Raw genomic sequence first — 22,585 nt, forward strand, 5'->3', positions numbered from 1 at the left:
TGACATTTTGTATAAAATTTTTATATTAATTAAGTTTGATGTGATGCATCAAAATGTTGTGTGGAATTGACTACTTTATTGTCTCACAAAAAATCAACTTTTGAATGAATTAAATGCACTTACAAAAACAAATACTTTTACTAAATTAAAAACTTTTACTGAATATAATACGCTTACAAAAACAAATACTTTTGCTAAATCAAGCATAGTTTCTGTTTCTAATTCAAGGCATGCGCATACTTTTACAAAGCAAGTATTGTTTACCGAAACAAAAAATATTGAATCATTAACATTTGATAAATCACATTGGAACATTATATCTTTATCATTAACCTTTTCAATATCATTAGTTCAAACAACGTCATTTTGTTATTCTACATTTATAAGCACTATTTCACGTACAATTATGACTCAGAAGAGAAATATATTTTTACAGATTTTATTTATCATGAATATACAGTTATTGTATACTCATCACTTATGTTTTTATTCAAATTATTTCGTAAATATTTAGCTGATATATCTTCAAGTGAATCTTCACACAATAATAAAATAATAATTGTTGTAGCTGTTTGTGTTGTAATTGTTGTTGCTTTACTTTTTATTTTTTTAATCAGAATTCGAATTCACACGTGAAGAATAAATGAAGAAAATCAAAATGATGCACAAAACTCATTTGTATCTGTAATCACAAAATCAAATACTGAAGAAGATCCTTTTGCGGATGATTTTAAAGAAGAAAAATTTATTAATCAAATATAAATAAAAAATATACATAGTCCATTTATTAATTTTTAATTAAATTCTAAAATTATTTTATTAAAATAGAGAAATAACCATAAGAAAGCATATGCACTATATGTTATACTGTATAAATCAAATACACAAGTAACTTACTGTATCGAATTTGATAAAAATCAAAAACTGATGATCAAAAATCAGGGTTTCAGTTCAATTTGATCGGAGAACATGTTCTAAGAATTCAAACGTTTCTATGATATCATAGAAAAAAGACAAACCGGTTTCAAAAATCACAACCTCCTCAAGAAAAGTATTTGGGGGAAAATGCAGAAGCTTATGCAACTTAAGCAAATCGTTTTTGACTTAAACGAGGAAAATCTTTATTTGTCAGTTCAACAAATATTAAATTTATTTGATAAAAATTTACCAATACATACACTTATAATGTCGTGATAAGCAATTTAACTTATTTGGCATTTTACTCACAAAATAAAACATCTGATATATATCTCAATTTTTTAAATTTAATTCAAGATAAAGAAGAAGAAATAGATGAAAAATACCCAAAAATTATAAAAATTTTTGCAAGACAAATATCAATAATTAAATCACAGGAAGCATATTATCTTCTTGAAAAAATGATTGAACAAAATTTAGTTGATTCAAATATAATAGCAAATATCAGCGCGAAATATTTTGCACATTATAAAAATGAAGGCCAATGAATTTATTATGATGATCCAGTCCCGAGATCATGTTTAAGTAATATTGAATTTACGGACACATTTTCTAAATACTTTTATAAAAATTATAAAGAACTTTCAAAGAATGATTGGGAACTTCATAAGCAATTAATTAAGGAAGGAGTTAATCCAAGTGAAATTGCGAAAATAATTCGAAATGACGAAATAGAAAAACTTCAAGAAATAGCATCACAAAATAAATTTAATTTTAACCAAAAAATTGAACCATCACTTTATGAAAGATGTTCATTGGTTAATGATAACAAAGTTACATTAATTGATTATGCAGCATTTTTTTCTTCAGTTAAATGTTTTAAATATTTACTTATGAACGGAGCAAGTGTAGAAAATACAGGTAAATATGCAATTGCAGGTGGAAATGAAGAAATTATTCATTTATGTGAACAAAATCATTCATCATTTGAAGGTGCAGATAAAGCAGCAATTATGTTTCATCGAAATGATATCTTTAAATATCTGTATGAAAATAAAATACTTAAATTTAAAAATTTAAATTATTTAGGACTTATATGTATTTTTTATAATAATTATGAAATTTTATTGTTCTTGATTGGAAATTAAAAATGAACATATTGATGCAGCCGCAGAAAATGGGAATTTATATCTTGTTGAATATTTTCTCCAAAATAGCCAAATTCCATGTGATATTTTGTCTTATTCTGCAAAATCTGGCAATATCGAACTTGTTGAATATATAATTAAACAAAATGGAATTGATATCAATGCTGAAGATATTTATTTGTTTTATTTTGGGTTTATTTGATCAACATAAATTTTCAATGTTATATTTTTTAATTGTTTATTTCTTTTAAAACAGCATTTATAAATGCATCTGAAAATGGTTACAAAGAAATAGTAGAATTCCTTCTTGACCAAAAAGGAATTAATATTAATGCTGTAGATATTTGTTTTATTTACATTATGTATTTTTACATCAATATAAAATTTTAAAACAATATTTTCAAATTATTTGGAATATTTGATTCTTCACTTATGTTTTCATCTTTTAATGAACATACTGAAATTGTTAAATTACTTCTAGAACAAAAAGGTATTTATTTCAATAATTGTAATATTTGTTTATTTTATTAAGATTTAATTTTTATAATTTTTTATTTCAAAATAATATTTGGAAACTATTTAAATTATATGTTACAGCACTTATGAATGCATCTAAAAATGGACAAACAGAAATAGTTAAATTAACTATTCAAAACTGGGGTAATAAATAAAATAGCACATGTGTCTCCTTTTTCAAAAGCTTTATTTAATGTTGTTGAAGGTTAAATATACATGGGATAAAAATCATCCATGGCGTCGTGCCCATCGTTTCTAAACCAATTTGGCAAAATACATTGAGTAAGATTTCGTAATGAATCTACAGTTACACAGGAAACGCCATCAAGATCTATTCTTTTTGGGAGCTATTTTCGAAATTTAACCATTCGTTTTTATTCACAAAAATCCAGGTTTTTGTGATTAATCTGGAACGGAACCTTTTCAAAATGTGTGGACAATCGTTCGTAAATAATTTTTTGCTGATTGGTATTTCAAATATATTTCCTTAATGATTCACAATATGTTTTGACCATTCATCAAAAAAAGTAGCAAAATTACTTCTTGATCAAGAAGCAATTGAAATTAACGTTTAAAATATTTAAATCTTTTATTTACAATTTGTTTATTAAAATTCGGATTTCATCTTCGTTTTTGAGTTTTTACCTCTGACACATGTATGTTTTTTACAATCATTATGTAATTTTGAAGGTTTTCCTGTGTGTAAGTTGCCCCAAGATGTTTTGGGCTGAACTTTACTTTGAAATATTCCAAAATATATGATTAAACAAGCGTGCATGATCCTTAAGTATTTTTGATATAATTATATGAAAATTTGTAATTTGTTTGGACAAAAAAATGGAAATCATTTTTTTTTAATGAATTTCATACAGATTTCATTCTTTGATGACGTGTTTCAATATTTCTCATTAATATTTATGGTGTTAACGCGAAAAATGAATAAATCAAATCGAAATTCTATTAAATTTTAAGAAAAATCAATAATTCGTCCAAAAAAAATATTCTTTAATGAAAAATTATTTAAGAGGTTTCGCAAAAAAAAAATTTCAACAAACATTAATGAGATATTTTTCAATACTAATTAGCCCATCAACACATTTTTTCAAAAATCATGAAATCGTCAATTTTTAAAAAAATCCATTTATTATTCTATATTCTATTAATGATAACGATACAATATTTAGTATATAAGTACTGTTTATTTTCGAAAAATAAAAAATACATATTTCAAAATTCATGTTTTAATTTTTCTAACCGTAAAAGTGAACTGCTTGCACGACTCAAAACATTAAATTCATCTTTTAACCACATTTTTCTCGTCGTTGGATTTCAAAACTATGAACGCGGTTGCACTGAAATTTCTGTGTAATGAACAGAAAATCATCTTCCCAAACAACTTAAAGCGGTCTTTTTGAAGATTTCAATATAGAATTGTATGTAAACATCAGAATTAATTAATATAACCGTCCAGAAATATTTTTAGTCATCTATTTCCAAAATGAGTGACTCTTCAGATATGGGAAACAATAAATTAGAATCCAAAAAATTACTTTTTATTGTTTTAGGTATCGTTGTTGTATTAATAATTATTGTGGTTGTAATTGTTGTTGTTGTAACATCAGGTGATGGACCAAGTGAAAGACTTTATCGATATACAGAAAAAAAAGTTGTAGGGAATGGTGGTGGAGGTGTTCTACGTTATGGTGTTATATCACCACATGATTCTAATCAAATGGCAGTTACCAGTGATATGGGCGGATTTTATTATTCACATAATGGAGGAGAAAGCTGGAATTTCCATGGTATTATTGGCACCACCGGACGAATTTCTTATCATCCTAAACTTCCAGGAGTACTTTATGCGACATCATCTGGCATTTTTAAATCATATAACAATGGCGACACACTTGAAATGATATATCCACCACAAGAATGCATAGAAAAACATAATGCCAAATACGAATATAATGTATATCTTATGTATATGAATGAATCATGTGATAATACATATAATACAGGTTCGTTCTGTAAAGCAATCGCCATTGATTCCAACAATGAAAAGCATATTTTAACTCTTTGGAAGAATGGTGACATGGTTTGGGTCAAAGAAACATATGATGAATTCAAGACAATTGTTAATCTCAAAGAAATGCAAATATCAATTGACACCTTCAAAGCATTTTATTCGAGTATTACCAACAAATTTTATTTTGTTTTAGATAATGCGATTTATGATGCAACAAAACCAGAAAATCCAATACTTGAACTTGATACATTAGTTGATGTTAATCAACTTGAAGATCAAACATTTATTATAATTACATCGGAATATTACAATACATTAATTACAGGCAAATTATATTCAACAACTGATTTTAATGAGTTAACACCAATTGATAATAATATTTTAAATCAATTAGATTTAACATATAATGAAAAACAAACAAATATCAATTTGAAGTTCTCAGCAGGGAAATCACTAAATGAATTCGTCATTGCAACTGATGGGAAATATGATGGTTATGATGTAGTTACAATGATAAAAGTTAATTCCGTCGATAAAACAGCAAAACTTTTACTTCATAGTTTTAATGCTTCTAATCAAGTAACACCATATGGTTGGGTCGAAAGATCCGGTTGTATACTTACTCCATATTCACTTGAATATAATTCTAATGAATATCTTTTAGGCGCATTAATGGGACTTTATAAGGTAACAGAAGATGACAAAGTATTAAATCTTCACTCGAGAAGTATAAGTGATACAATTGATCAAACGACTGGACTGAATGAAGTAACAACATATTTCGTTCGAACAGATCCATTCGATTCCAATCATTTGTTCATGCCAGTGACTGACTTTAATTTAATCGAAAGTTTCGATGGAGGAGAAACATGGAGTAAATCAGATAGTGGAATTCCGAGGGAATACAAGAACACTGTCTATGACTTATTATTCCATCCAACACAAAAAGATGTGATATATATTGTTGCGCAAACATTACATGATTTACCTTATACATTTAATAGTTATGACTTAGAAAACTCTAAAGGCGGATTTGGTGTATCTAAAGATGGTGGTAAAACTTTTGACTTTAATAACAATTTACCACAAAACGTTGTTCCATTACGAATAGCAATTGATTTTACTAATGAAAATGAACCAACAATTTACTTGGCGACATTTAAAGACGGATTTTATCGATCTAAAGATGGAGGGAAAACATTTGAAAATATTAATAATGGAATAATTAGAGATGATGGAAATTATGTTCCAGCTACAGATATATTAGTTAAAGACTCACGAGTATTCGGATTAGCTGGTGTGTTTATAGAGGGTAATGAATTACATACGAAAGCGAGAATTTATGAACTTATCAATGACCAATGGAAACAAATCGAAACGCCGAACTTCAAAAGTATTCGTTCTATTGCATATGATGAAACCACTAAAAGATTATACGCAGGTGTTATGGGCGAATATAATAATTGGCCAGAAAGAGAACACATAAATTGCGGAATTTTCTATTACAATGAGAATAATAAAACGTGGTTACAAGTAGAATCAGATGGAAAACAATTACCAGTGTTCGGCGTTACTATCGAAAAAGGTAAAATAATGGGGACAATGATACCCGGCACTGTGTTCCAAGTGAAAAATGGAAAAATAGAAATTTTGATGGAGAATTTGTTCCATGGTTTGAAACACGTTTCATTCACACCAAATGATAACGTCGTTTACGTGTCATCTTTCGGTGGTGGAACTGCACGAGTTACTATGAAGGAAGGAAACGAAGGAGAACTCGGAGGGATGGACACAACGCATCAAGGAAGCCGCTTTTATTATACAGGAAATGATCGATACCTAATCGATCATCTTATAGGGTAAGAAGCAGAAAGTAAAATATATGTAAAAAATATCAATTTTCTTTATGTTTTATATGAAGAAATTATCATTAAGCGAACAAAGGTTTCATCCAACGATTTTTCAATCATTAGATCTATTGGTCGAAATTAATACGTAAAAAACGACTTGTGTTATTAATTATCCATCGTTGATCGATGGTACATTATTATATATGTTATAATACATAATTATATATTTCATTAAATACATTTTAGTGCATCATTATAATAAATTATAGAAAATTTTTATGGCATAATATGGTGTATTATTATAATGTGTTAAAGTAGATAATTATCAAGGAATGCAGTGGGTTAAATACGAAAGCCGTTCTGGACATTTGACAGTCATTTTTTGTTATTGAATACTTTATTTAGGATCATCGGTGAAAAGTGTAAACTTTATTAAAAAGTGTCACAATGAATTTGTCTCAAGGCGATGAATTAATTCATTTAAAGGCTAGAATATCACAAATATTATCTAGAATTGTGGACTTAGCAAGCACTGACACGAACCTTACGTTGACAGTTAAAGCTAACTTAGAAAGAGCAATTGATAAGCTTTCTAGAAACAATTTCGAAAATGGACAATTTATTGCTTTTCCCACACAACCACAGTTTATGATTCCTGAACAACAGGTGATAGTTAACAATATTCAAAAACCACAAAATTATGGCGTTAATCAAGCAATTTATGATTTAGCAAGGCAACCAATGTCTGCAGAAAAAGAGAGAGTTCGGTTGAAACTCATTGGGTTTGATCAAAATACATCTGAAGCATGGAATTACATATCGAAAAATTTTGGCCAAGATGTTAAGCAACATTGTCTCTGCGAAATGGCAAAGTACTTATCTTTGAAGCGTAGTATCCCACTTGACAGAGATTCTAAAAGAAGAAAATCAGTATTAATTAAATGGTTCCATGATAATTGGCCACTGATTGCTCAAGACATGCAAAAGTTCCGAATTCAAAACGACGAATTAATTATTGAGGATACGGATGACCAGTAATATTCTTTTGTCCTCATTGAGAAACAAAATTTATTTTCAAAGCAACACACATTTCCACCAAAAATACATATTTTGGAGTTCAATTTCGATGTTGTTATTTGATTTGAAGAAAAAATGACTAATTTCTTATCAATAGCTATTTTGTATTTTAATAAACAAATCAATATAAGGGAATTTTGTAACTTTTTGCTTGAATTTTATTCGTATGATCTTTTTTTAATGTTATTTTTTTAAGTTAATCCTGTTTATTAATAATGATTACAATCTGCAGATTGTGCTGTATATAACAAATTTTATAATTTTTTTTTCAATTGAACGATTAACTGCTTTAAAAAATATAGTCAAGGTAGTTCATCCTAAAATACTTACACCAGAGAAATGATACAATAAAATTTTGTTTAGCAATATGTCACTTTTGTGATATGTACGTTTAAAATTTGAGATTTCATGATCAATGCTTTGCTTTTAACTATTATAATTATTTTATTGATTCTAATAATACTTGTAAACAAAGAAAATTCAGTAGCAATGAAGCTTTTTGTTCTCAGCAAAAATTCAGATAATGATATTTTCAAAAATAACAGTTTACAGAACATAGAAGCAACAAAAGGACATGAACCATCAAGGTATTTTAAATATTCAACTTTACAACATAGAAAAATAAGAAGTTTGAAAGATTTAAGTAGTTCATCAAGCACACCTACTCCAAATAACAGATCACCTACTGAAGAAAAAAAGAGCTGGTTTATAGATCCATCATTACTTAGAAACATATTTTCATCAAAACAAAAATATAAAATGAATGCTCAACCTCTTAATCAAGAGAAACCCAAGAAGTTTTCATATAAAATTCAAAATGCATATAAAAATCGTACAAATTATTAGTAGTCAAACAATAATTAATGTCTTAATAAAAATACTGTTTTTTCTTATTTGCAATTTTTATAAAAATTATTTTCTGCTTGAGAAATTATAAAATCAAAGCATTCCATATATTCATTCAATGAACTTTTAATGTTTCCAAAGTTTAAATAACGAGTCAAATGTGAAAAATTGTTATTTTCTTTCCAAGAAGAGATTTACGATACAGAAATTTCAGAGTAAAGAATTGAATTTTCTATCGTTATCATTTTCAAAAATTTACAAATTCAATTATCTGTTGTTTACTCAGAAGCAAACCTATCAAAAGTGACTTTCATTCTCTTGAAGTACCTTTTTCCGTTTTCGTCGATCAATTGGACACGAAGATAGTGTTCAACTTTGAGTGGTGAGTCTCTGTATCCTTTGAATGACCAAATGTGACTATTTCCCAAAAACAAACGAATTGGGATGTTATCACCTCTCACTGGCGAACCATCCATAATTTCGTATGTGTTGAGAACTGTTCTCTTTTTGATGTAAGTATTTGAATCTTCGAAAATTTCATTACAATAAACAGATATAGACATATAAACAATCCTTAATTTCACAAGAATAAAGAATGCAGCACCTGAAATAGAATCGTTGATGTCATATTGTGTTTGAGGAAAGACAAATTCTATATGTAATACATTACGAATACCAACTTCATTATGAATTGAAACGGGTTCTGGTCTTGGAGCAAAGATCATAACAGCAAATGGCTTTTGAACAACAAAGTCAGAAATACGATGAACAATAATAACTTCAATTCCATAAACAGCAGAAACTCCAACGCCATAGTATGAACCAGTTGGATATGATAAATGATCGAACTTAAAATCTGTGTTGATCTCTTGTGAAAGCGTTCCCTCAGGAGTTAAAAATTGACTTCTTTCATAAAACCTTGAAAGCCTTTCACCTTTCTCATTTCTGTATTCTCCGAATAGTCTAAGATTTATTCCTTTATGCTGAACAGATTTTCCTGGTGGAGTAATAGTAAGTTTTCCTGTGACTGTTTCATTTTGACCATAAATAGGAATATCTTCCGTGAGGAGGTGACCGTATTTTTCTTTGAGTTCAGCATTTCCATTGATGGTTATTGTAACAGTGGGATCCTTTCGGAACAAGCCAGAAAGCATTCAAATGTTTGCATCGGTTATTTGCGGTTAATTGTCAATTCGAAAAAATCGGAACATTTTCATCAAAATCACAACTCTCAGTCAGTAAAACGCAATTCTTTACATTTTATTGTGATCAAAATAGGATTTTGCATAACGTGTTCTCTTTTATTTAATAAAAAATTATGTTGACATTGATCATTTTTAATATTTTTGTGCTTCTATCTTCAAAAAACATTAGAAATATCAGAGTTAAAGGGCGTAAAATGCCTGAACAGTATGAATTTTTTCCAAATTTCCTATGCTCGAAAAGATGAAGAGAAGTGTCAAAAACATCAAAACCGTTTCAATTCAACCGAACAAAGATTGTCAAAACAATCAGATGTCTGATTCAGAGATCTACGAAACAAATGAAATTGAATTTCCTTGGGAAGGGCGCATTCTAGTCGTCTCAAACTTGTCGTATGATGTCCGTCCTTCAGACCTTCGAGATCACTTTGCAAAGCTTGGTAAAATTTATCGAGTTGATATAGAACGTAACAAGCATGGCGAATCAAATGGCCTTGGATTTATTGAATTTGCTTCTCCATCTGACTGCAATACAGCAGCAGAACAAGATGGATTAGAATTTCAAGGACGTAAACTAAAATGCAAAGTTGCCCTCAAGCCTCCAGCAGAACTCGTAAGATTTTACATCAGGGACATCAATAAGAGACAAGTTTCTGAAAGAATTCGTCAAAGGATCATTGATGAAAGTCAAAACGGTCAACCTGAGCCTACTCCAATTCCAAAGCGAATCAGGAAAACTTTGCCATATAAGAGAAGATATGATAAACCCCCAAGTAGCAAGCATCATTCCAAAGATTACTCATCTGATTATTACTCAAGTCCAAGCTACTCTTACTCATCAGGATATAGCGGCTCGGATTACTCCGATTATAACTCTTATTCTGGCTCTTATTCATATTCTAGTGGAAGTTCATATTCCGGAAGCTCATACTCCCAAAGTGATTAAACTATTTCATAAATAATTGCGCAGCCCCTTTTTAGTCCAAATTATTATCAACAAATTTTTAACGAAAATGCTTGATTTTTATTCAAAAAATCAATAAATTATAATCATAAACTTTTTAGTATTTGTTATATTTTCATCACTCAATATTAAGAACTTCTGTTTGTACAATTTGATCTTGATAATGAAGCGAAAAACACATTTTTTTCATATTTCAAAGAGGATAATAAAGTATTCAAAAAAACAAAAAGTACCTTAAAAAAATCAATTTGATCTTCACACATCGTGTGACAATTGTTCTATTACCACATATTTGCATGATATTTTTGTACATAATAAAAATGTGATGTTTTTATAATTTTTAAGAAGTTTGGAGGCAATATTTTTTGTTTGACCAAAACTATTGTGAAATCCAAAGGTTTGTTCGAATCTATCGTCTAACAAACAAATGAACTTCAACAAATTTGATGAATTCGGTAATTATATTGGAGATGGAGAATCTGACTCTTCTGAAACAAGTGAAGATGAAGACGAACAACAAGATTTCCATGGTCCAACAGAAAACTCCACAGAAATATCAGTTCTTCCAGAAGATAAAGAATTCTATGCAAATCCAAATGATGTTTATCCAAGCTACACCAAAGTAAAAAACGAAGATGAAGATAGACAAGATTACACTGAACCAATTATTCAACCCATTCATCATCGAGTTGTTGCATCTGATATGAAAAAACGTCCATCAACAGTATATTCCACAGAATTTCTCATATCCCTTTTTGAAAGTGGACATCGTATTCGTAACGTTGCAGTTGTTGGATCAATTGGTCATGGAAAAACCGAATTAGTTGATTCACTTGTTCGTGAAACACACCCCAACATTATTGAGCAAGCAGTTACTAATCGTGATGTAACAAACCAAATTCTTGGTGAAGGTCGACGTATCGATCGACTTGGATGGACAGATCGACTTTTCCTTGAAAAGCGCCGTCGAATGTCGATCCTTACTGAAGTTATGTCCATGGTTGAAGAAGATCTTGAAGGCCGTCAGTATGCGCTTTCATTGATCGACACTCCGGGGCACCCCGATTTTCTTGATCAAGTCATTTGCGGCCTTTCCATCGCTGATGGCGTGATCTTTTGTGTTGATTCCATTGAAGGTCTCACTAATGTTGGAAAGAGGCTTTTAAACCAAGTTATTGAGTTTAATTTACCAATGGTTTTAGTTATTACCAAAATTGACAGACTAATTCTCGAAGTTAAACTTCCACCTGAAGAAGCCCACAAGAAGTTACGCCGTATTATTGAAGAAGTTAACACACATCTTAGTCAATGTCAATATCCATATCGATTATCACCCGAACTCTTTAATGTTGCCTTTACTAGTGCCCAATTTTCATTGTGTTTTACGTGTGAATCCATTGGCCTTATGTATAATCGCAACGTTTCCGTGAATTACAAATTTAGTGAAGATTTCCATCTTCGAATGAACACCAAAAAGACGGATGGCAAAGCATTTGGCGCACGTCTATGGGGCGATTATCGTGTAGATGGACGCCGTATCATCACCTCTACCTCCAAAGAATTACCACATCCATTTTTAATTTTTGTCCTCGAGCCATTATACAAAGTTTTCACGCATGTCCTATCATATGAACCCAAAGAATTCAGTCGTTTATTACATGTTCCATTAACCACAAGTGAAGAAAAACTTAACACTGCTCCATTATTACAAATTGTATTATCGCGAATCTTTGGTACTTTTGCATCACTTGTTCAAATCATTGGCGAAAACATTCCAAGTCCATGTGACAAGACATTACCCGAGAGCAAATCTAATATTGTTGCGTTTGCTCCCAAATTTGTTCCATCGACAAATGGCGAAAATATATATGCGATTGTTCGAGTGTTTCGAGGCGAACTTAAAGAAGGCGATCAATTGTTTGCGATACCTGAATCATATCGCGAGACACAAGTTGATGATCCGACAGTAACAATTGGACCAATTGCTCTTCCACATGTTCGATATGACACATTAATTCCTAAAGCAGTCCAAGGGATGATAGTTAAGATCCAATACACTAATCCGAAGTTGACTGAAATCTCCACACTTACAGATGTATTAGCGAACCCATTACCGCCATTGTTGTTACCATTACCACTTATGAAGATTGCTGTCGAAGAACTCGATCCGAATAAGCATAACGAAATGATCCAATCAATTAATTCGGCGATATTATGTTATCCCGGATTAAAAGTGAATATCTCGATTAATGATGAACATACATTATTAGGCACTGGCGAAATGTATTTAGATTGCGTAATGTATGACATAAGAAATACATTCCAAAGTATCGAAGTTAAAGTGAGTGATCCTTTTGTCGTCTTTAATGAAACAGTCGAAAACAAAAGCCTTACGATATGTGAAGCTAAAATCGATGACAATAATTCATTCGGTATAATAGCTGAACCTTTAACTAACGCTACATTAAATGGGTTGGAAACAGGACATATTAATAGTGCAAAAGATTTATCGAAAGCATTGCAATCATTGGGTTGGGATCAATTGGAAGCTGATAATGTGTTATGTTTCGGACCAAACCCTATAATGGGCCCGAATATTCTTGTGGATGATTTTGGGAATTTAGCAAACTTTTCGAACATGATTAAGATGACAATACAAAGAAGTTTCGTATGGGCTACACAACAAGGACCTCTCTGTGACGAAATGATGCGTGGAGTTAAAATTAGAATTGCTGACGTGAATATTAATGATGAAAAAAGTTTAATCCCAGTAAAAATTATTCCAGCTGTCAGAAAGGCAATCTTCGCTTCTTTCATGGCAGCAAAGCCAAGATTGATGGAGCCCGTTAATTACGTGGAAATTATTACTCCACCTGTATGTATATCATTCATTAAGACTTTAATAGAAAAAAGAAGAGGAAAAGTGCTAAAGGACGATGTCCCAATCCAGGGTACCCCGCTGGCGGTTTTGACATGTGAAATCCCTTTGGTGGACTCGTTCGGTTTCGAAGTGGACGTAAGATCAAAAACAAAGGGACAGGCATTCGCTTTGCAATTCTTTAATAGATGGAATTTGGTGCCCGGTGACCCATTAAATACAGAAATTCAATTAAGACCTTTGGAGCCTTCACCTGATTTCGCCCTTTCTTATGAATTCGTCTTGAAGACAAGGAGAAGAAAGGGATTGTCAGAAGAAGTTGATATGTCCAAATTCTTTGATGACGAATTACTTATTGAAATTGCACAGTTGACGCGTTCCGAAGAGGATAATTGATTGAGTAAATTAGAATATTTTTTTAAATAAAACGAGAATAAATTCTTTAATAAACTGTTGTGAAAAACCTGTCTACAGGAATTAATTACAAAATCAAAAAAAAAACACTACTAAAGGTGTTCTCTATTAATAATGCTACAGTGTAGGCGTGGGTTATATAATAGGTGTCGGTCAACAGGGTTTTCATTGCAGTCTATACAAAATGTTTCAACATCAATTAAAAAAAAACAAAAAAATGGGCCCCGGCAGGGGTCGAACCCGCAATCTTATCCTTAGGAGGGACACGCCTTATCCATTGGGCCACGAGGCCATTCAAAAACCAAAATTTTGATAATCAATTTAATAATGAAAACAAATTAACCCATTTTTCATAAAATATAAAATTAATAAAAACGAATAATTTTTCATTAAAAGAATTCATTTGTAAGAATTGTTATTCATTATTCATGTAAACGTATAATAAAGTATAATTATTTTATTGCTTCCTTGAAGGAATCTTTGCTTTCGTTTCACAAAATCTTCTCTTTGAATTTTCAATTGAAATGTATTTTGATACACTTCCAAGCAAATTTTTCTGGGGCACACCTCACCTGTATCAAAAGCTGTTCGATGATCCATTTTTCTTTGAAATGCTCCTGAATTTTTGAAAGAATGCATGGGCTTTCGTTTTGAAATTCAATCTGATTTTCTCAGCCATATTCGACCTATTCAAAAATTGAATGGCACCAGCCAATCCAAAGTTTTGCTCATGATGTGCAATTGCACATGTAATTTGGATTCCTTCACATCTCTGAGGAACCTTGATGCTGATCTAACGAACTATGAAGAAAGGTGGTGTAAAGAGAGAACCGAAAGAACAAACAAATTGCGCAAACTCTTTTTCCCCAACCAAGTTCACATTATCAATCATAGTTCATCACTCGGTACCCTTACAAAAGAACTTGAACAATTTGAAAAGCAACGGATTGACACACAAAATGCAATCAACATATTAAGTTCACATGATTCAAACGCAATTGATAATTTGGCTAAGTCATTGATTACTCTTTCATCTCAAAAGCCATGCCCACTTTGTCAAATCCTTAAAAATGAAGAGTTTTTACATGCATTATCAAATTCCCTTACATACGATTTTCTCTCTGCTGATGACCTTTCTTTGCTTATTGGTGCACTTGCTTCTATCTTTCCGTTCTGTGGAAACCTTCAAGAAGATATCATCAATGATGGAATTTGCATTTATTTGTCAAACTTCATAGAATCCGATAATGTCAAAATTCTTGAATCTTGTCTTTATCTTATCCGTTCCATCAGTTCCTCATCCAACTATGCTCGCGATGCCATTCTTTGCATGGGATTATATTCACAGTTAATCTCCATAGCCAAACGTCAAATTAGCGAGCCCATGACCATTGCAGCATGTGAGTGTCTTCGTATCATCTTTTCCTTTGATGACGATGCCGATTCCCAAATTCTGACATCATGCATTTCACCCATTATTGAGCTTCTCCAGATCCCATTAAAGCCAGCCATCATCCAAGTGATTGAATGTTTAGTTGAAATCACCAACAAAGTCCCCTCATTAGTATTTGTATTTTTTGATCTTGGCATTGTCGGGAATATTATCTCACTTCTAGATGACCCAGACATTCAAGGACCCGCTCTCAAGCTTGCTGGTAACATGAGTGTATCACAGCCACAACAAATCAAAGAAATGTTATCATACGGATTACTCGATAAATTATCGAAGTTATTCCATACGAAATATGTCTCCGATACGTTATGGATAATTTCAAATTTATTAGAATCTGTACCTGATTCGATAGCGCCAATTTTTAATAGTAATTTTGTCCAACAATTAATTGGACTATCAAATGATTGTACATTTGAAATCAAAAAAGAAATTTCATTTCTTTTAGCGACGTTAATAGTTTTTTCATCAGATGAAATTACATTTAAAATGATAACACCAGAAGTTGTCGGAATTCTCGTCGAAATGCTCGGCTGTGGTTGCATTAATATAACAATGAGATGTTTAGACGCAATTGTTGACTTCATTCGGGTTATTATATCCGTCCAAAAGTTCGATTTGTTTGATGTTTTCATTGAAGAAGGTCTCCGAGATAGATTGGAAGATTTAGAGGATACATCAAATGAAAATATTGCGGAAAGAGCAAATTATATTACTTCACAATTAAATAACTATTCTAATTAAACATATTAAATAAATAATTGATATGTAAATCCATATTTAAATAGTAAAAGCGAATTGTGGTAAAACAAATCTTTCGATTATAGAGCTATTGATACTTTAGATTAGTTTTATGGTTAATCATAAGTTACACGGCAATATACATTCTCCTCGTTTCATCAGTGTTGCAAAAACCGCAAAAGAAAAATTACAGTGCCGGACACGAAAATCTGTCCATCGTCCCGAAGTTTCTGTCCACTTCAATTAGGAAATAAAAACAGATTTTCGTGCCCGGTACTGTAAATTGGAGGTTAAATATTTCGATCGTTTTTTATGTGTTTTTAACCAAAAAGTAATTTTACCATATAACTTCCACGATACAAAGGAAGTTCGATCAGTTAAAAACAATTTAATATAATTTTGTTCTCTATTCTCTACTCTTAATTTTTTTCTATGTACTTCATTCTTTCATTAAAATAAATTTTTTTGTCTTATTATTAAATTTTATTTCATTTTTAGATTGGATATTTCGAATATTCCCTAAAAATCACTCCCCTTGAACTTTATAAGAATATAAATCAAAAGTATATGATTATTTTATTCTGATGACTTTATTCTCATTGTAAATATATGTACAATGATTTTCATGTTAATTGATATATAAATACTTTTGAGTTAATAACAAGATAATAATAATAAACATTATTTTTAATCAATGCATACATAGTCTTTATATTTCTTCCTACATTATTTATTATATCTCTCACATAAATTAGATACATTATAAATAGATATAATTTCAATGTGTCATAAGTTAATAATATTATTTTAATAATTATTGTTCTTTCTAAGTTAATAAAAATAAACATGTGAATAACGTCATCAATTAAAATTAATTAGATGGCAGCGACACTTTTTAAACTTCGCTCAAAAAGTGGTATTACTTGTTTATATCAAAATTCAAACACACTTTATCAAATAAATGTTTAACACAAGGAACCGTAGATTATTTTTTCAAATGAATCAAAATCAAACAGCAACAACAAATCAGAAATCACAAAACGAATGGGAAACATTAACAGCGCTCGAAAACATAATCTTTGGTTTGAATATAGATAATTTTGCTCAATCATCAAATTTTATTATCAGCAAGTCTTTGTAAAGAATATCCAATATCTTATAATATCATTATATTCCGAATGATATATAAATCTCTTTTGATTAATAGTAATAATTTTGATATATATTTGAGATTGTTACAAGAAATTGAAAAGTATGAAGAAAATAATAAAATCAACTCAAAAATAATAAATTTATTTTCTCAATTTCTACTTAAAGAAAACACACAAGAATCATTTCATTTACTTAATTACATGATTAAGTATAATTTACTTGAATCAAAAATCATCCAAAATATACACAAACTATTTTTTGTTCATATTAATCAAGATAAATTTGATAAATATAAATATTTATTTGATCAAGAAAATATTTCTTATGAAGAACTTTCGAAGAATAATTTTGCACTTCATAAGCAATTAATTAAAGAAGGAGTTAATCCAAATGAAATTGCGAAAATAATTCGAAATGATGAAATAGAAAAACTTCAAGAAATATCATCACAAAATGATTTCGATTTTAATCAAACAATTTAACCATCACTTTATGAAAGATGTTCATTTATTAATCAAAGAAATGTTACATTAATTGATTATGCAGCATTTTTTTCTTCTATAAAATGTTTTAAATATTTACTTATGAATGGTGCAAGTGTAGAAAATACAGGTAAATACGCTGTTGCAGGTGGAAATGAAGAAATTATTCATTTATGTGAACAAAATCATTCATCATTTGAAGATGCATTTGAAACAGCAATTCAATTTCATCGAAATAACATTTTTCATTATCTTTATGAAAATAAAATTGAAGATATTAATAATTTAAAAGAATTAGGAGAAATATGTGTTTCATATTTTAATTATGAAGTTTTTACATATTTAGAAAAAGAAGGAATGAAAACTAATGAAAATATCATTAATGAAGCAAAAATTGGAAATGTTTTTCTTGTAAAATATTTTCAAAAAAATAATCAACTTCCAGAAAATATTTTGGCTTTTGCTTCATTTTCAGGAAATAGTGAACTTGTTACATACATTTTAAAGCAAGAAGGAATTGATATTAATGCTAAAGGTATTTCTTTGTTTAATTTAGTTTTTATTTTAATAATTTAATATTTCAAAATAATATTTGAAAATTATTTATATTATTTCAAACAGCACTTATATATGCATTTTATGAAGGTCATACAGAAATAGTTAAATTACTTCTTGAACAAGAAGGAATTGATATCAATGCTAAAAATATTTATTTGTTTTATTTAAAATTTATTTTAATAATTTTATATTTCAAAATAATATTTGGAAATTATTTAAAATATTATGGACAGCACTTATATATGCATCTTCAAAAGGTCATACAGAAACAGTTAAATTACTTCTTGAACAAGAAGGAATTGATATTAATGCTAAAAATATTTATTTTTTTTAATTAGAATTTATTTTAATAATTTATTATTTCAAAATAATATTTGGAAATTATTTAAATTATTTTGGACAGCACTTATATATGCATCTTATGAAGGTCATATAGAAATAGTTAAATTACTTCTTGAACAAGAAGGAATTGATATCAATGCTAAAAATATTTATTTGTTTTATTTAAAATTTATTTTAATAATTTTATATTTCAAAATAATATTTGGAAATTATTTAAATTATTTGAAACAGCACTTATATATGCATCTTTGAATGGTTGTACAGAAATAGTTAAATTACTTCTTGAACAAGAAGGAATTGATATCAATGCTAAAAATATTTATTTGTTTTATTTAAAATTTATTTTAATAATTTTATATTTCAAAATAATATTTGGAAATTATTTAAATTATTTGAAACAGCACTTATTTGGGCATCTTGGAAAGGTCATACAGAAATAGTTAAATTACTTCTTGAACAAGAAGGAATTGATATAAATGCTAAAGATATTTATTTGTTTTATATAGTTTTTATTTAAATAATTTATTATTTCAAAATAATATTTGGAAATTATTTAAATTATTTTGGACAGCACTTATATATGCATCTTCAAAAGGTCATACAGAAACAGTTAAATTACTTCTTGAACAAGAAGGAATTGATATTAATGCTAAAAATATTTATTTTTTTTAATTAGAATTTATTTTAATAATTTATTATTTCAAAATAATATTTGGAAATTATTTAAATTATTTTGGACAGCACTTATATATGCATCTTATGAAGGTCATATAGAAATAGTTAAATTACTTCTTGAACAAGAAGGAATTGATATCAATGCTAAAAATATTTATTTGTTTTATTTAAAATTTATTTTAATAATTTTATATTTCAAAATAATATTTGGAAATTATTTAAATTATTTGAAACAGCACTTATATATGCATCTTTGAATGGTTGTACAGAAATAGTTAAATTACTTCTTGAACAAGAAGGAATTGATATCAATGCTAAAAATATTTATTTGTTTTATTTAAAATTTATTTTAATAATTTTATATTTCAAAATAATATTTGGAAATTATTTAAATTATTTGAAACAGCACTTATTTTAGCATCTTCAAAAGGTCATACAGAAATAGTTGAATTACTTCTTGAACAAGAAGGAATTGATATAAATGCTAAAGATATTTATTTGTTTTATTTAAAATTTATTTTAATAATTTTATATTTCAAAATAATATTTGGAAATTATTTAAATTATTTAATACGGCACTTATTTGGGCATCTTGGAAAGGTCATACAGAAATAGTTGAATTACTTCTTGAACAAGAAGGAATTGATATTAATGCTAAAGCTATTTATTTGTTTTATTTGATATTTATTTTAATAATTTCATATTTCAAAATAATATTTGGAAATTATTCAAAATATTTGAAACAGCACTTATTTGGGCATCTAGAAATGGTTGTACAGAAATAGTTAAATTACTTCTTGAACAAGAAGGAATTGATATCAATGCTAAAAATATTTATTTGTTTTATTTGATATTTATATTAATAATTTAATATTTCAAAATAATATTTGGAAATTATTTATATTATTTAATACAGCACTTGCATATGCAAATAGGAGAGGTCACAATGAAATCGTTAAATTACTTTTAGAATGGGGAAAAAATATGTAACTTTTTCCTAATTTGTTACATTATTTCCTAATTTTTCATAAAGACTTTAAGTCCTTAATAATTTTTTTTCATAAGTTTTTCGATATAATTGAAGTCAGCCAATGTCACGATTGTCAATTTTCATTCTTAAGCCCAATCAAGAAATTTCCCTGACATAGAAAATTTGCAAATCCGGATTTCTTATGAAGGATTTTACCCAACAATATGCAACGTGGCAACAGGCAGACCAATTGATTCAATAACTGGATTTGGATAGACAAAAGAACCAATTAATGCCGAAGGGTATAGTCCTGATGAAGCACGAGAAATTGGAAGAGACTATGTGCATTTTGGCGAGGAATATTTATCTTCAACAGTAACAGTTCAAATAACAGAGAAAAACAGTGGAAAAGTAATTTCGACAGTAAATGGAGTTATATTACCTCAACAGGTACTAAATACAGCTTCAGTATTAACTGGAGCATTTTTAACTGGAGCGGGACTGAGTGCTTCAGAATTAGGAGAAGATATTTTGTTAATAATTATTAAAAAATGGTTTTAATACAATATTATAATATATTATCATATAAAATGAAAGAAATATTAATTTGAAAAAAATTTTTTAAAGGCGAAACTCTTTCATATGAGAGTAATCAAACGATAGCAGTTCTGAAATTAACGGTTCCATATCATTCCAGAAAATTTAAAACCGTTTTGAATGCGATTTTGCACAATTCTTTATATTTGTCTGATCCTCAAATTTTCTATAAGTGAAGAGGAGCTTCCTCTTCCTGAAGGACAGGGCGCAATGATTATCGGCTTGCAATCAGATGTATCTGTTTCAGAACTTTCACTTTTCGTTTATGATTCCACACATTATTTATGTCTTAGAAAAGATTACACTGATCCCCGAACTCTAGCATCTGAGCATATTCCAATCGATGTTGGTCAATATTATATCATGGTGGTTGCAAATGTTTTAAATTCTGATTTAAATTTTGTTTTGAGTTATACAGATTTTCAAAATTGGCTTACTGACAACTCCGGCTTATATCCAAACATGTTAACAGCTTCAACACAAGTTGAAGTTCAAGCGGGTGAAGTTTCAAGAACATCACTTACTCTCGAAGGAGGAACAAGTGGCATCACCCTTTCCACGGTAAGACTCCTTCTCACAGTTCCAGGGCGCGAAATGCCTCCATACACACCAACTCGCTCTGTCAATAGTGTTAATGTTTTTAACAATGCATTACTTCAAGAACAATTATATTTGCGCACTGTTGCAGAAGTATATCTACAAGGCACTGATTCGCGCGTTCATCGCTGTGTTCAACTGTGTGAAGTGCAAGCAGATGGAACATATTTAGCCGAACTTTCTCTTCTTCCAGGTGACTATGACATTCGCTTGTGGTCCGATTGGACTGACGACGGCACTACAGAGAGTAAATATTACGATGCTGATGACCTAAGCGCTGTAACAGTACTTACTGATAATTACACATCTGGGACACAAGAAAAAGATGCGTATTATGCGACTCCTTCTGTTTCAGTGGGTGATACAAGTGCTGATGTTAACGTTGAATTAATACGACCATTTGCACGATATCGCATCATAGCAAACGATGTCGAAGCATACCAAAAATTAGTTCAAGAAAGAATTTTACCAGAAATAGAAAATTTGCAAATTCGCATTTCTTACGAAGGATTTTTCCCTACGACATTTAATGTGGCAACAGGAAAACCATTTGATGCGTTGACTGGCATTGGATACACAACAGAGATAACTTATGCTGATGGATATAATCCTGATGAAGCGCGACAAGTCGGAAGTGACTTTGTTATGACAGATGGACAAGAATCATTTGTCACTGTAACAGTTCAAACTGTTGACAAAAGCAGCGGAGAAGCAATTTCGACAGTAACCGGAATCAGGATACCTTACAGACGCGGACAGCTGACTACAGTTTCAGGAACATTTCTTACTGCTGGAAGATTGGGCGTTTCAGGATTGGAACTTGATACAGATTGGGGAGAAGATATTGTTGTTCCTTTTTAATATTTAAATAAATCGATGCATGTATTAGGCAAAAGCATTGTCGAAATTTGAATAAATGTTGGCTCAAATGAATTATGTAATGTTTCAAATAAAATTATTACATATTTCTGATATGAATATGAGATTTTGGAATATTATTTGTTGAGAAAGAATCCAGAGAAGAATTTTATAAATACTTCTCAACACACTCTGATACAAAATTTAAAACTTATTTACAAGCGGGGGCACACTTCATCAAATAATTAAGTGTTTGATAACTCAAAATCATTTTCAAATTAGTTTTTATAGCTTAAATGACTAACGCAGATTATTTTAATATTC

The 22,585-nt window shown here is 29.5% G+C and overlaps 6 protein-coding genes across 6 annotated transcripts; 5 read left to right on the top strand and 1 right to left on the bottom strand.

Annotated features, from left to right (window-relative positions):
• Nucleotides 1-4,098: 4,098 nt before the first annotated feature.
• GO595_004881 (glycosyl hydrolase family protein) lies at nucleotides 4,099-7,496 on the top strand (the record flags this gene model as incomplete). Its single annotated transcript, XM_067918061.1, has 2 exons — nucleotides 4,099-6,467; nucleotides 7,034-7,496. The coding sequence occupies 2 exons, from the start codon at nucleotides 4,099-4,101 to the stop codon at nucleotides 7,494-7,496; spliced, it is 2,832 nt and encodes a 943-aa protein (XP_067774899.1).
• Nucleotides 7,497-8,659: 1,163 nt separating this feature from the next.
• On the bottom strand, nucleotides 8,660-9,535 carry GO595_004882 (Vacuolar protein sorting-associated protein 26; the record flags this gene model as incomplete). The annotated part of the gene is made up of 1 exon (XM_067918062.1): nucleotides 8,660-9,535. The coding sequence occupies one exon, from the start codon at nucleotides 9,533-9,535 to the stop codon at nucleotides 8,660-8,662; it is 876 nt and encodes a 291-aa protein (XP_067774900.1).
• A 280-nt stretch (nucleotides 9,536-9,815) lies between these two features.
• Nucleotides 9,816-10,529, top strand: GO595_004883 (serine/arginine-rich SC35-like splicing factor SCL33; the record flags this gene model as incomplete). Its single annotated transcript, XM_067918063.1, has 1 exon — nucleotides 9,816-10,529. The coding sequence occupies one exon, from the start codon at nucleotides 9,816-9,818 to the stop codon at nucleotides 10,527-10,529; it is 714 nt and encodes a 237-aa protein (XP_067774901.1).
• A 445-nt stretch (nucleotides 10,530-10,974) lies between these two features.
• Nucleotides 10,975-13,821, top strand: GO595_004884 (uncharacterized protein; the record flags this gene model as incomplete). Its single annotated transcript, XM_067918064.1, has 1 exon — nucleotides 10,975-13,821. The coding sequence occupies one exon, from the start codon at nucleotides 10,975-10,977 to the stop codon at nucleotides 13,819-13,821; it is 2,847 nt and encodes a 948-aa protein (XP_067774902.1).
• Nucleotides 13,822-14,572: 751 nt separating this feature from the next.
• Nucleotides 14,573-16,033, top strand: GO595_004885 (uncharacterized protein; the record flags this gene model as incomplete). The annotated part of the gene is made up of 1 exon (XM_067918066.1): nucleotides 14,573-16,033. One exon carries the CDS (start codon nucleotides 14,573-14,575, stop codon nucleotides 16,031-16,033), a length of 1,461 nt encoding a protein of 486 aa, XP_067774903.1.
• A 4,983-nt stretch (nucleotides 16,034-21,016) lies between these two features.
• GO595_004886 (Fimbrillin-A associated anchor proteins Mfa1 and Mfa2) lies at nucleotides 21,017-22,264 on the top strand (the record flags this gene model as incomplete). Its single annotated transcript, XM_067918067.1, has 1 exon — nucleotides 21,017-22,264. One exon carries the CDS (start codon nucleotides 21,017-21,019, stop codon nucleotides 22,262-22,264), a length of 1,248 nt encoding a protein of 415 aa, XP_067774904.1.
• Between the last annotated feature and the right edge of the window lie 321 nt (nucleotides 22,265-22,585).

This window comes from Histomonas meleagridis (assembly GCF_020186115.1).
Source record: "Histomonas meleagridis strain 2922-C6/04-10x chromosome Unknown contig_30, whole genome shotgun sequence".
Taxonomy (NCBI): Eukaryota; Parabasalia; order Tritrichomonadida; family Dientamoebidae; genus Histomonas; species Histomonas meleagridis.